General features: G+C 37.0%; 1 protein-coding gene across 3 annotated transcripts in view; it reads right to left on the minus strand.

The window, feature by feature from the left end:
• Positions 1-2,771: 2,771 nt before the first annotated feature.
• Positions 2,772-15,972, minus strand: part of AGTPBP1 (ATP/GTP binding carboxypeptidase 1) — a 121,622-nt gene continuing 108,421 nt past the window's right edge. For 2 of the 3 annotated variants that reach the window (XM_090274236.1, XM_090274235.1), the window contains exons 25-26: positions 10,944-11,104; positions 2,772-3,519 (exon numbers count right to left, since the gene is read on the minus strand). In XM_090274236.1, the coding sequence (XP_090130362.1) occupies positions 3,345-3,519; positions 10,944-11,104 (336 nt within the window). In that variant the 3' untranslated portion in view covers positions 2,772-3,344. Of the gene's footprint in view, positions 3,520-7,118; positions 8,801-10,943; positions 11,105-15,972 lie in introns of those variants that run through there. The other variant, XM_090274237.1, reaches the window with a different exon arrangement.

The raw sequence follows: 15,972 nt of genomic DNA on the forward strand, positions 1-15,972 counted from the left end.
AGTGCCACCATAAAAGGGCCATTCACCTGGATTTAGGCACTACATATTTAGCAATCTCAAACTGAAAAAAAAGTTTAATGACTCAATGTATCCAGCAACCAGCCAAGTTCTGAATAAGTAATAAGATTTGATGGAATGTCCCGGGAAGTCAACAAAACTTACGAAGCAGGCTTATGAGGCAGAGTGAGAGGCAATCGGCCTAAGTTACCATCCAGGGTCTAGAAAGAGGAGAGAGGGCACTAAAGGAAGATTTCCCTTTAGCCAGTGTCAACCCAGTATAGGTAAGTCCTTTGTAAATATCATTAAAGTGAAAAACTGAAATGTGACATTTCAAGAATTAAACTTCCAAAAAATTAATTCTCAAAAATAAAATGAGACTTTCTTCTGAGCTTCCTTTTTTCTACACAGGAATTTAAATGCACTTTAACCAGGGAAATATTTACTTAATGTTAATAATTTCATAGAATAGCCTTTCAATTAAAGTACTGCTTCAGCAGGTTTTTCGTAATGGAGAAAACTAAGGTTTACATATGGCTACTGAACCCTCACCAAAATAAAGAGAAAAGGTCACTGATTTTCAATTAATGTTTTATGATTAAAGTGCATCAAAAACAAAAGGATTTATAAAGATACATTTATAGTTCCATGGCTGTCATTTATTTCTGGATCATGCACAAAAACAATTCCATTAATACATTTATTGTATTATCCATCTCAGTGCTCATAATAATATAATCATCTTTATTTGGATATTTGAAATTTAAAAGTCTGGCATTCATTGCTGTTAGTATGCTCTGTGAAGTGCAACTCCAGGTTACTTATTTTAACTAGGATTCAGACAAATACCACACGGGAACTAGGAAAAGCGGCAGAGATAATTAATGTAGGACAAAAATATTATGTTCAAACAACACTATGACTGCAATGAAGCAAAAGCCAACGTGAATCATGGTTTTTGCATTCTGCCTTGCCGGCAGACATTTCATAAGCTCAAGAGGGACCCTCAAGCTTTTAACATTTCTCACTCTTTGTGGAAAAGCAAAGGGTAGCACCTCCTTTTGTGGTAAGAACATGAGGCTAGTGGTCAAGAGACCTGGGCTAAAGCCCCGGTGCTGCCCAAGTAACCCTGTGACTGTGTGTCTATTTTCTTGATTCTACAAGTCAGTTTGATCTATATCAACTCTGGTGCAAATTTCTAAGTCGTAGCTCCCCTGATTCTTAGGAAACTGTGATCATGAAAATGCACATGAGATCGTATCAGTGATTCTCAGTGTGGTTCCTACAGCATCACCACTGAAGAATTTTTAAGAAATGTGAATATAGGGGGCCCATCCCAGGTCTACATAATCAGTAATCTCTGCTTTGAGAAGCAAGTCCTCTAAGTGATTCTGATGTATACTATACAGTTTGAGAACCACGGGATTAGACCAAAACTACATTTAAAAAATTCACTGTGGTTCCAAACACAAGGTAAATCTGCACTCCATCATTAGACTCAGTTTATCAGCTACACATTAATTTTCAGGCTTATGGCAAACATTCTTTGAAAATCCTGAAAGGACATAGCCACAGAGGTAAGACTTAGGGCAATTTTAGATAATAATGGCCAATGAAACTTAGTTTTACCCCTGATTAGGAAAATTAGGATTTTAAATTATTTCTCATGTTTCCAAAGCTATTTATTGTTTAAAGAAAAAATAATAATTTTCTAATCATATAGACTTTCTCTTTAATCCTGTGAATAATTATTTAATAATAGGCATACTCAGATTTATAACATATGCTATAAGATGAACTTCACTACAAAATATCATAACAGTACATGGCAAGGAGTTTTTATGCTGCTTAACATAGTAAATTAAAGTTTTGAATTATTCTGCATATTATAGTAACTGCAGTTGCTTTTCATAATGACTACTGTGGTTTTTGATTTCTAATGTTATAAGAACAAGGAAAAATTCACAATACAGACATAGTGGCTTCACAATCTACTCTGAAAAAATTATAATTAGATACATAGTTATTTCTGAGATTAATAATACAATGAAAATCACTGATTTGGAAAATGCAAAAATTTGAAATATACTCTTTGTAATTTCTTCCCAATAAATACAGGTTAAAAAAAAAAAAGGATTGACAAATTGAATCATAAATAAGCAAAGATAATTTGCCAAAACCTAGGCCCCAACAAGAAGCTGTTAATGAGGTATCTTTTTGGATTTATTTTGTTACAACAGAAACTCAGTTCTTAAAGCACTTATCCGAAGTCAGTAGATTTGTTCTATTTTATTGGGAAACAAAGTCATTCCTGCAGCAGGACTGCTTAAACATGGCAAGATGTCACTACAAGAAAAGGCTTCAATTCACTGCAGGCATTTAGGGCTCAGAGAGCAGTCAACATGCCCTAAATTAATTTCCTTCAGTAAGTCTAATAACATAGCGCAACTCAGGAAATGCTAAATAAGCATATATACAACTAAACCTTCAACACTAGACTGTATCCTCACTGCATTTTAAAAAACTTCTTACGAAGCTGACTGTAGTGATAAACTTTAGGTGCACTTATGAGACTCAATTTTAAACAAAAAAGCTTCTCAAACACATCTTTTATGATAGGTAAAGAGGTACACCCATACCATGAAACACAACACTGGTAAATTAGGTATATTTTAACAAAATTTTATCAATATGTTCAGATGTTAGATTTTTATAATATTTTCACTAAGATTCTATGAATTAATAATCTGAATTGGTTAAGAAGGATCACAAAATGAATGCAACACTTAATACAGTTTTTATTTATTTAATTTGGTAAATGTAGAATGTAATGATTTGAAGGCGGATTCTGGATTATTTCAGTCACAACTCAACAGTTAACACGATTCAGAAGAACAATCTTATCTTCAATATCTACCCATCCTTACACAGACACATCTATAGAAATCCATGTACATATATATATATTAGTTTTCAAAAGCTCAGGATTTTCAACAACTCTAGAATTTAGATTTTATATTCTCACACACTTCAAAATTATCTATTTGATGCAGAATATAACTATGAGGAGATAAAAATTCATGCAATGATACTCAGGATTTTTCTTTAAAAAAGTAAATCCAATATTTGATAACGCAATGCTATATAAAGTGCATTGAATAGCTTAAATAAAACAAATGCCAATTTTATCATGAATTAATAACATATTTATTGTCTTGAAACCAAACAGGCCCAAGTTCCTTTTTGTCTTTATGAGTCAGCTCTCTAAACTCATTTCTTTCAAACTTCCTGTAATAAAAATTGAGATATTTCATTTTTCTTTGCATTTACAAGAGATGGCAGAGGGCTCAAGGTAAGTATGTTCTTGATGATTCAGAGTCAGAAAGCACTTCTTCTTGAGTAGAAGGTTCATAATCTGCGTGTTCAGCTAGTTCAATATCTAACTCATCATTACTTTCTGCACTGTAATCAACTTCTTCAAGGAATCGAGGCTCATCTTCATCCAAAACATAAGTGGTGGGGCTGTAGCCAAAGCACACAGAACACACAAGTCCTTGTTAGATTTTCAGGTTCTAAATTTGAATGCTCTGGATTAACTTTGATTTCAATACAATAAAACTGGTTGGGTTGACTTTAAAAATGTTATCCAAATGAACAGGTTAGAACTTTATAAGTATAATAGTTGGAACCTCCTTGCATTGATAATAAAGGGTAGAATGTTAATTCTTAATTATATTTCAAGAGTGATATACATATCCTGTAATTATATACCAACAAAAAAACAATCCGTTCTCTCATTAGGTTACTTCTTTGAAGGTTTCATCAATTTGCAGGCTTAAAAGTTCTATTTTAATCACTATAAATCAAGCAAGAGATAATTTCAATAGGTTTTATAAGAAACTGTGGGTATTTAATTGGTTCCTCCAGTAATGCACTAACACCACTTATTCTAAGTCTGTAAAGTGATTATTTGCCATAAAAATATATAGCCATCCTCAGTTTCTATTAGTCAAGAGTAAAAATGAAAACCAAATGAACACTCCATACCCAGATTAATTACTTTCCCTAGGGATACAGAATAAGATATTTGCTTAAAAACACTAAGTGCTTCTAAATATTTCATTAGGTATGTTGGGATTAGGACAACCTTTCACTAGAGTAATATATTCTTTCCTCTTCAAAAAATAGCAGTATTCTGATTTTTCCCCACTTGGGAGATTTTGCCTGCACACACATACACACACACGTGCACACACCCCATATCAAAGAAACACTACAACATTTCAATGTCTCTATTTTGTGACCCAAACTATCTTAATTTCACATGAATGTATGTTTGTTTATATCCCACCTGCTTCCAAGGGATTTCCCATTGCTGAAGCAATTAAATCTACAAAATCAGACAGCAAAAAAGAACAGTAATCTGTTAAAATGAGCAGAGAAGCAGATGTCATTAGACATATAGAATGAAAGAATTCCTGCAATTGAACATTAAATTTGATTCAGATATCTGGAAGTCTGGGCAAGAAAGACAAGTGAATGGGTTATGTGGTTCTAATTTTCTGGGAAGAGAAAGCAAAACTCATCTGGTGAGAGTATTCTGTTTCCTATATCATCTTAATTTTGTTCATTAAAAAAAAGACACACCTTGGCTGGTGTGACTCAGTGGATTGAGCGTCGGCCTGCAAGCCAAGTGTCGCTGGTTCAATTCCCAGTCAGGGCACGTGACAAGGTTGCACGTCAGGTCCCCAGTTGGGGGCGTGAGTGAGAGGCAACCACACAGTGATGTTTCTCTCCCTCTCTTTCTCCTTTCCCCTCTCTCTAAAAATAAATAAATAAATAAACAAACAAATAATTTTTTTAAAAAATAGAGAAAAATATATTGCAAAACCATTCTGATCTTATATACAGCAGAATTGCTCTTACAAGCACTGTGGTAGAGCAGTCCTGATGAACCAAGCAGAGTGGCTTGGGGGATCGTGTGAGACTTCACAACATACATCATCGCATGCACAAGAACAAGTACACAGCTTTCAATTATGCAACTAAAACTTTCATCAAGATTGTATATCTTTGGGGGAAAAAAGTTAAATTACAAGAAAAAATTATTTGCCTTTTCAAGTGACAATTACTCTCTTTCTTTTGAAAAACTGTAACTCATTCCTTCCACTTGGCTGTGGTATTTCAAATTCACAGGGTGTCCCGGGTAATTCTTAAAATAGAAGACTAGCTGGAGCAAAGGAGGAGGGAAGAGAGAAGTGAGGAAAGCAAGAAGAGACCAATCTCTTGCTGCATATTTGCTTGTTTTCTTCCTGGAGACTATCATAACAAGAAGAAATGATCATAGAAAGAGAAAGAAGAAAACAGATGTGCTCAAAGCCATGGAGTATACTGGTAGAGGGGCTGGGAAACCAACCTGGACTGTAGAGGCTGAGCCCACAGCGATGAGGCACAGCGGCCAGGGCGGTGCAGGTGCCCGGCAGCATCACAGGCTCTCCCCAAGGGCAGGAAGAGTACCAAGTCCAGGCAGCAGGTGGATGAGCAGGCAAGCATCCTTCAGGCCTAGACTGCAGAATTCTACATACCCCACTCCACTGGTTGCAGGACACCCAGCCACTACACTAGGGTCAGAGGAAGGACTAGTTCTACGTGAGAAGCTGGATACTAGAAAATTAATCATACTGAACTAAGGAAAAGGGATTAAAGAGAAATCCTAGTCCTATAAACTGTCAATGAGGAACAGGAGAGAAGTGTGATTTAGGAGCAACAAAGATCCCCAGGGTCAAGCCCCAAAAGCTCCTTGACAGCAAGGAGACTTGGATGAATGATGGTATCAGGCGCCAAGCACTTGTAAGACAAGAAGCACACCTGGAAGGCTGGCTCCTGGAAATGTAAAAGAAATTCCGTAATAAGGAATATTGAGGCTGGATCCAGGCAATGACCTGATCCTGTAAGTTCCTGGTCTTGGCTCATGCATACACTGACAGGGACATGAACTCCATTCACGTTCTGGTGTTCCCATCCTTGTACCCAGGAGTGGACCAGTGCCATAGTCTTATTCCACTTGTAACCCATAGTGGCCAATATTTGACTCTTGTTTCTGCAGATCCTAATAAAATCATGTTCCTAGCCTGCAGCTGAAGTATACAGAGTGCATCCGGCAATGGTTGTGGGGGCTGTCAGTGCTAACCTAGGTACACGTGTGTTTAGGATGTAGAGGGTGAGCAGAAGACATGACAGGAGAGGAGTGACAGATCTAGGTCTAAGGAACTGGGGAAACACAGATGGGGAAAGGGAGGGAAGATTGAAGCCCCATCATTCCACTGAAAGCAGCTTTCTTACTGCTATTCCAGTTCCCACTTTCCAGTCCAGTTTATCTCGATCTCTCTGCCTCAAAAACAGGTGCTTATTTATTCAAATGCTCTGTTCTTTCTTATATGCAAGCCCTCTTTGAGTGAGCTCATATACTTTAATTTACTTTCTGATCATTTCCAAATTCTAATTTCTAGCCCCAACTTCTCCCTTGAACCTTTCCTGTGCACACATGAACTTGCTAGTCTATTCACATGGCTGTCTCACATGCACCTTGTGAACACAGCACGCTCACAACTGGACTCACTCTTCTCCCCCGCCAAGCCTGCTCCTCTTGCGATTTCTCAGTATCACTGTTTCTCCTGCTTAGGACACACTTCTCACCTTGCTTCTCTTCACCACTCCTATTTCTTTCAAACCACAGCTTGTGCTCAGCTTTTCTTAAAGCCCATCTTGAGATAAGAGCCCTTTCTCTATATTCTCTTTGTACCCTGCACAAACATTCTGTTTCATTGCTTCTCAGATGCAGTTGAGACCATCTATTTGTGGGCCTGTGTTCTCAGTACTAAATCATAAGCATTTAAGGTCAGGAGCTGGGATTTAGCCATCTTCTACAACCTGTCGGCTCCCAGAAGGGTCTGACACATTGTAGGCCCTAAACAAACGTTTGCTGTGCTCTTTACAAGAAGCCACAAGGCCCACAAGATCACTGACTTTTATATTACCCCATTCCACTGGCTTTACTTTAGTAAAAAAAAACCTCAAGGCACAAGACCAATCATAGCAATTCAGTTTTACTTTTATTAATAATCCAACATGCTTTAAGCACTTTACAATTTAGGAAGTACCTTCACACACATTATTTCACAACAGTCTTAACTTAAGAACAAGACTTTTGGTTATTTTCCCTAGGGTTAAAAAATAATTAATCCCTTTCCATTAGCAGATAAGAATTCAAATATTATTTCAATCATAAAAATGTCTAATTAGCATTTATTCTTTCCCATTGCTATTTGTTTTCCCTCCACTATTTCCTCATTTCCCTAATTTTCTTCACATAAGTTTACTCCTTTTGCCCTGTTTTTGCTTCATTCTCCAACAGCTATCCTATATACACCTGTTTTAACATCCTTCTATTCTGGATTTTTGTTCTTAGTGTAAAGATAACTATGCCAAAAATTCAATAAGAAACATTCCATTCCAAAAGAGAACAGCATTTTAGTCCAGAAACAAATCCTCCTCATGCTGCTTCAAGAAAAATATGAAAACCTTCATCTAAAGGGCTTCTCACAAGATGAAGACATTGCAATTCTCTACTGTATAGCATTGCTATTATGCAGAAAGATTTATAATTATTTTTTCTTTTTAATCTTTATTGTATTTTTCCATTACTCTTTAGTCCCCTTTAACCCCCCTAACCTGTAGCAATCACCAAACTGTTATCTATGTCCATGAGTCCCTTTTCCTTTTTGCTCATTCTACCCCCTAATATTCCCCTCTTAGCTGTCCTCCTGCTCTCTATCTATGAGTCTGTTTCAATTTTCCTTGTTAGTTCAATTTGTTCATTAGATTCCACATATGAGTGAAATCATATGATACTCGGCTTTCTCTGAGTGGCTTATTTCATATAGCATAATATTCTACAGGTCCATGCATACTGTCACAAAGGGTAAACTTTTCTTCTTTTTTATAGCTGAGTAGTATTCCGTTGTGTAAATGTCCCAAAGTTGTTTTATCCACTCGTCTACTGATGGACACTTGGGCTGCTTCCATAGCTTGGCGATTGTAAATAATGCTACAATGAACACAGGGTGCTTATGTTCCTTCGAATTAGTGTTTTGCATTCATTTGGCTATATTCCCAGAAGTGGAACAACTGTGTCGAAAGGCAGATCCATTTTTAATTTTGGGGGGTATCTCCATACTGCTTTCCACAGTGACAGCACCAGTCTGCATTCCCACCAGCAATGCAAAAGGGTTCCCCTTTCTCCACATCCTCACCAGCACTTGTTGTTGATTTATTGATGATGGCCATTCTGAAAGGTGGGAGATGGTATCTCACTGTGGTTTTAATTTGCATTTCTCTGATGATTAGTGATGTTGAGCATCTTTTCATACGTCTATTTACCATCTGTGTGTCCTCTTTGGAGAAGTGTATATTCAGGTCCTTTGTCCACTTTTTAATTGGGTCATTTTTTTTTTTTTTGGTGTTGAATTTTGTAAGTACTTTATAAATTTTGGATATTAATCCTTTATCACGTCTATCAGCGAGTATGTTCTCCCATTCGGTATAACTGCACTATTTTCTGACAGGAAACATTATACTTCATTCAAATTCAAAGTTTTCTGGCTATCCTTATATTAAACTATTAAGCACTGCACAAAATTAAACCTAAAGGATTCACCACCTTCCTCACATGTACACCCGTCTACTTCCATTAGAGCTGACTGGCCATCCAAGATATCACAATGTAGATCTTCAGCTCTGTTACCTATATAAGCATGAAAGAAACAAAACATTCCATATGGAGTCAGAAATTCTCTTGTGCCTCTACAATTCTACTAACCAGTTGTGTGACCCTAAATAAGTCACTCTCCAAGCACCAGTTTTTCTCAAGTGTAAAGCCAAGATAAACAAGCAGGACTACATCAAACTGAAAAGTGTTTGCACAGCAAAAAATGAAAAGAGAGGCAACCTAGGGAATGGGATAAAATACTTGCAAACCACATTATCTCACAAGGGTGTTATATCCAAACTATACAAGGAACTCACACAATTCCAAAGAAAAATTAAAATATAGCCCAATTTAAAAATGAGTAAAAGACCTAAGTAGACATTTTTCCAAAGAAGACATACAAATGGCCAACAGGTACATGAAAAGGCACTCAGCATCACTAATCATCGGGTAAGTACAAATCAAAATAACAAGGAGATATTACTTCACATGGATGGCTATTATCCTGAAAGATAGATAATAAATGATAGTGAGGATGTAAAGGGAACGCTTATGCACTGTTGGTGGAAATGTAAACTGACATAGCCACTATCAAAAAGTGTGGGGGTTCTTCAAGAAATTAAAAATAGAACTACTATATGATCCAGCAACCCTGCTTTGGAGTATATATTCAAAGGGAGCAATATTATCTCAAAAAGAGATCTGTACGCCAATGTGCAAAGCAGTATTATTCACAATAGCCAAAAATGGAAACAACCTAAATGTCTTTTGATGGATAAATGGATAAAGAAAATGTGGTATATAGATATACAATAGAATATTATTCAGTCTTAAAAAAGAAGGAAATCTTTTAATTTGCTACAAAATGGATGAACCTAGAGAATATTATGCAAAGTGAAATAAACTAGACAAAGAAAAACACTGCATGATGTCATTTAAATGTAAAATCTAAAAGAAAAAAAAATGGAACTCATAGAAACAGAGTACAGTGGTTGCCAGGGGCTGAGGGTGGGGAACTAGGAAGAAGTTGGTAAAAGGGCACAAATTTTCAGCTGTTAAGATAAATAAGGTCTGAATAAGTGATAGTAACTATAGTTGGTAATACTAGACTATACAATTGAAATATGCTAAGAGAGTAGAATTTAAATATTCTCATACATACACACACAAATACAACATGTGAGGTAATGGATGGATATGTTAATAACTCAATGGGGGAAATCATTTCACAATGTATACATATCTCAACTCATCACATTGTATACTTAAAATATCTTACAATTTTATTTGTGAATTATACCTCAACAAAGGTGGGGGGAGGAATACATGAAGTAACTTAAAAAGAGGCTTCTAAACATCAATGAGAACAACTAACAATCTTTATATTAGTTTCCATTATTGTTTAGCAGGCACTTTCAAGGGTAGAAAATTTAGGCGATCACTCTGTCAATTATTACACTATAAAGAACAGAGTTCTAATTAATGTGTTACCATACTTAAAAATGTTAAACTGATATACATAACAGAGCATGGCAATAATTAAATCTGATGACAAGTCAATATCTAACAACTAAAATAAAGGTTCTGTGTATAAAGGGAGTATTCTTACCCATGTACATCAAACTATAAAATGCAAAGTTCTGATATTATGATTAAGAACTATGATACTGAATTATCTCTGATCATAAAACTGATCAAATTTTATATATATTGAATTTCAGAGACAAAAATTTACCTATTTAGAAAAATATCTGGCAGATGTAGTTTAATTTTCAAAGGGATACTAAATTAGCTGTTTCTTGTATATGCAACTAGAAGTTTATCAGAAAATTATCTGATGTGTGTAGAGAAAAACAAAATATAATTTATTGTAAAGTATGAATCCTAATTTCAAGCCCTCTTAATTTAGATATTAGCTGAGATAAGTACTGTTTTTCACTAAAATCAACATACAGTATATATGACTATTTCAATAAAATTTCATCCAACTATCAATGTTAAAAGAATCTAGAATATTATCACAATTTGGAACAAATATTAAATGCATAAATTTAATTCTAGTAATCTTAAAAATGTTCCTGGATGTCTAAATCTCTGTGCCTTTCCTATGCTTAACTAACTTAATGAAGTCTAACAATATACTACAAGGTAACAACAGAATAAAATAAGTACATCTTACCTAGTTACTTTGCAGCTCGATTCAATCAAGTCATTTTCAAAATCAAGCACGTTGGAAGGCATATTATAGTCCAATGGGGATGCCAGTCTTTTCAAACGCAATAGACCTATGCAAAATTTTGCTCCCATCTCTTCCAGTTCTCGAGTACCAATCTGCAAACCCTGGAAATACAACAATATTATACTATATGTAATAGAATGTTTGCTATCATCCTGCCATTTCTCATGAAAATTACATAAAAGAAATGTATATTAATAAAATGAAAGGATTATTATTTTATATGGACATAGGGCTCAAAAACACAATGTCTTAACAATATCAGATATTCTATGCCACAAAGGAAACAGTCTTCAAAAACCATTTCTAAACTGTCTATTCTTAATCACCAAATGCAACTATTTTCACCAATACACTGGGGAGAAAAAATACATAAACATTTTGTATTTATGTTACTCTTGGAGTTCATGTGTGAAGATAATTTTTACAAGACCTTGCTAATATTTCTAATAACTCACTACTTTGGATGGCAATGTTGAAATATTATAGTGTTAAAATCAAGGCTCCAATTTATATACTTGAACATCACCTTATAGGTACATTTACTGTATGCTAAACAAGAGAAAGGTAACTATGTCAATAAAAATCAAACAAATCTAAGCCAATGAGGTAGTAGTAAAATAAGTTCCTATTATTCCATGTCAATTTAAAACACCCATTTCGGCGATAGCTCTACCTGGCATGCAGAGACAAACAAACACAGGAGCCTGTCAGAATAAGGAGACAGAGAAGTATGGCCCAAAAGGGGGAATGGACCAAGGTTCCAGTGGGAGAACTAAGCGACGAGGAGATAGTCAACCTAACAGATGAGGAGACAGACAACCTAACAGATGAGGAGACAGACAACCTAACACACACAGAATTCAAAACACTGGTGATAAAAATGCTCACAGGATTGACAGATATGCTTGAGTAGGGCAAATGCATAAGAGAAGAAGTGAAGGCTATGCTAAGTGAAACAAAGAAAAATCCACACAAAACCAACGGTGAAGGGAAGGAAGCCGGGATTCAAATCAAATATTTGGAACTTAAGGAAGAAAAAAACAGTCAACCAGTGCAGAATGAGGAAGCAAGAAATAAAATAAATGAGGAAAACTTCCCAAATTTTGCAAAAGAGATGGACATACAGGTCTGGGAAGCACGGAGGGTCCCAGGTGAGCTGGACCCAGAGGGGACCACACCAGGACTCATCATGATTGGAGATGCCAAAGGTGAAAGATAAAAAGAGAATCCTGGGGACAGCAAGAGAGAGGCAGAGAGTTGCCTACAGGTGGCTGCCTATAGGACTATCAGCTGATTTCTGAGAGGATACTTTGCAGGAAGGGACTGGCAAGCAGTTTTCAATGTGATGAAAGGCAACCTGCAACCATGATTACTCTATCCAGCAAGGCTATCATTTGGAATGGAAGGGCAGATGAAGTGCTTCCCAGACAAGGTAAAGCTAAAGGAGTTCATCATCACCAATCCATTACTGTATAAAATGTCAAAGGGACTTACTTAAGAAAAAGAAGATCAAAGCTGTGAACACTAAAATAACAACAAACTCACAACTATCAACAACTGAATCTAAAAAGTAAAAACAAAATCCAACTAAGCAAACCAGAATAGGAACAGAATCATAGGTATGAGGATCATTTGGAGGGTTATCAGCTGGGAGGGGGAAGGGGAAGAAATGGGGATATGGTACAGGGATTAAGAAGCATAATCGGTTGGTACAAAATAGACAAGGGGAAGTTAAGAATAATATAGGAAAGAGTGAAGTCAAAGAACATATATGCATGACCCATGGACATGAACTAAGGGGGGTGGGATTGCTGGAGGAAAGGGGGGTACTGAATGGAGGGGAGCAAAGGGGAAAAAATTGGAACTACTGTAACAACATAATCGATAAAATATATTTTTAAAAATACCCATTTCATATTTTGTCTACTAAAGCAAAGAGAAAATTCTACCAAAATCCCCATACCTTTTTTTACACCAGAGTTTCCCAGTAAACAATATAAGGTTTACCAGAAGTTAAATGTAACCACAGGGCCCTGGCTGGTTTAGCTCAGTGGATTGAGCGTCGGCCTGCGAGCTAAGTGTCGCTGGTTCGATCTTCCAGTCAGGGTACATCAGAGAAGGAAAACTCTGACTCCAAAAAACCTCCGCTGCCTTGCGGCATATCTCTTCAGGGGAAAGGCTAAGGGAGTAAACCCCGACAGAAAATCCGGAGCCGGAGTCCCTAAGGCGGTTTGACGTTGTAGTCAACACCGGCAACTCCTGCGGCGCACCTGAACCCAAGCTGTATCGACTCCGTCTTTCCCTTGGACCCTTCAGCTGCGAAGAGAGGGGGGGTCTGCTGCATGGGCAACAGCAGACCCTCCATATTACCCTGCCCAGGCTCTGTAGCTTCAGCGTCATCGCATGATGTCGATTCAACACGGGAGGAGACAGATACCATGTCACTCCCGAGTCGGACTGCACAGCCATTCTCGGCGGTGCAGATAGACTCTTAAGAAGCTACACCATCGTCTCTCGAGACGGACGGCTGCCGACGACGACGACGACGACGACGACGAAATGTAACCACATGAAAGGATAAAATGAGTGTAAATCAAGATTTTTCTTATCATTTAATTTCCAGGTGAAAATAAATCTCTAAACAAGTGAAATTCTTACATCAATAAAAGTTGCAGGTATACATGAGAGCTCACATCAATTAGAGAGAAGGTACTGTAAAACAACTTTTCAATGACAGAACTAAAAGCAATGGTAACTAAAAAGAATAAATTGTAAAAACTATTACTTAACCTACATGCTCTTATAATAATGACTGACACACTGATTTTTTAAATTTTTTTATTTATTTTTCTATTATAGTTGTCCCACTTTTTTCCCCATTTCTCCCCTCACCGAGCCCACCCCTTCTTCCACATTCAATCCCCACCTCGTTGTACATGTCCATGGGTTATTTATACTAGTTCCTTTACTAAACCCTTCCCCTACTTACCCTCTTCTCTCCCTCCCCCCATTTCCCCTGGTAACTTAGTCTTTTCCTTGTTTACAGGCCTCTGGCTCAATTTTGCTCATTTGTTTGTGTTGTTCATTAGTTTCCTGTATTAGGTGATATCATATAGTATTTGTCTTTCATTGCCTGGCTTATTTCGCTAAGCATAATTCTCTCTAGTTCCATCCATGTTACTGCAAATGGTAGGAGTTCCTTCGTTCTTTCTGCTACATAGTACTCTGTTGTGTAAATGTACTACAGTTTTTTAATTCACTCATCTACAGATGGGCACTTAGGCTGTTTCCAGAACTTGGCCAATGTAAATAGCACTGCTATGAACATTGGGGTGCATAAATTCTTTTGAATTGGGGTTCCAGGATTCTTCAGGTATTATCCTAGCAATGGAATCGCTGGTTCAAAAGACAGTTCCAGTTCTAGTTTTTTGAGGAAGTTCCATACTGTTTTCCATAGTGGCTGCACCAGTCTGCATTCTCACCAACAGTGCACTAGGGTTGACTTTTCTCCACATCCTTGCCAGCACTTGTTTGTTGATTTGTTGATGATGGCCATTCTAACTGGTGTAAAGTAGTATCTCATTGTGGTTTTTATTTGCATCTCTCTGATGGCTAGTGATGCTGAGCATTCTTTCATATGCCTATGGACCTTCAGTATGTCCTCTTTGGAGGAGTGTTTGTTCAGGTCCTTTGCCCATTTTTTAATTGGGTTGTCTGTCTTCTAGGTGTAAGTCATATAAGTTCTTTAAACATTTTGGAGATCAATCCCTTGTCTGAGGTATCATTGGCAAATATGTTTTCCCATATGGTTGGTTCCCTTTTCATCTTGCTGATGTTTTCTTTTGCTGAGCAGAAACTCTTTAGTTTGATGTAGTTCCACTTGTTTATTCTTTCCTTTATTTCCCTTGCCTTAAGAGATATATTGGCGAAAATATTGATATGTGGCATATCTGAAAATTTTCTGCCGATGTTTTCCTCTAGGACTTTTATGGTGTCATGGCTTACATTTAAGTCTTTGATCCATCTTGAGTTTATTCTGGTGTGTGGTGTAAGTTGGTGGTCTAGTTTCATTTTTTTGCACGTCCCTGTCTAGTTTTCTCAACACCATTTGTTAAAGAGGCTCTTCTCACTCCATTTTATGTTCCTTCCCCCACTGTCAAATATTAGTTGACAATATAGACCTGGGTTTATTTCTGAGCTCTCTATTCTGTTCCATTGATCTATATGTCTGTTCTTAAGCCAGTACCAGACTGTTTTGATTACAGTGGCCTTGTGATATAGTTTGATGACAGGTATTATGATTCCTCCTACTGTGTTCTTCTGTCTCAAGATTGCTCTGGCTATTGGGGGTCTTTTTTGGTTCCATATAAATTTTTTAATATGCTTTATTGATTATGCTGTTACAGTTGTCTCAACTTCTTTTCCCTTTGTTCCCTTCCACACAATGGCCCCCTTTCTCCAACTGTCCCCCTCCCCCTTAGTCCATGCCCATTGGCTGTGCATATAGTTCTTCTCAACATCTTCCTGTCTCCTCCACTCCCTCTTACTATGCTTCTTAATTCCTGTACCATCTCCCTCCCTTTCCCCCCTTCCTCCTCCCTGCTGACCTCCCCCCAATATGTTCCCCATACCTATAATTCTCTTCCCACTCTCATTGCCTACTTAGCCTGCCTTTGTTTCAGTTCCCTAGCTTCTGTTCTTGGTTGTTGTGATACAGTTTTCATTTTAATGTTCATAGTTTTGATTCTCTTTCTCCTAAACAAGTCCCTTTAACATTTCATATAACAGTGGTTTGGATCTGATGAATTCCTTCAGTTTTACTTTGTCCTGGAAGCACTTTCTCTGTCCTTCTATTCTGAATGACAGCTTCGCTGCATAGAGTAATCGTGGTTGTAGGTTTTTGCTTTTCATTACTTTGAATATTTTTTGCTAGTCCCTTCTTGCCTGCAGAGTTTCTTTTGAGAAATCA

The sequence above is a fragment of the Furipterus horrens genome, unplaced genomic scaffold (assembly GCF_987537825.1).
Source record: "Furipterus horrens unplaced genomic scaffold, mFurHor1.1.pri manual_scaffold_4, whole genome shotgun sequence".
Classification (NCBI taxonomy): Eukaryota; Metazoa; Chordata; class Mammalia; order Chiroptera; family Furipteridae; genus Furipterus; species Furipterus horrens.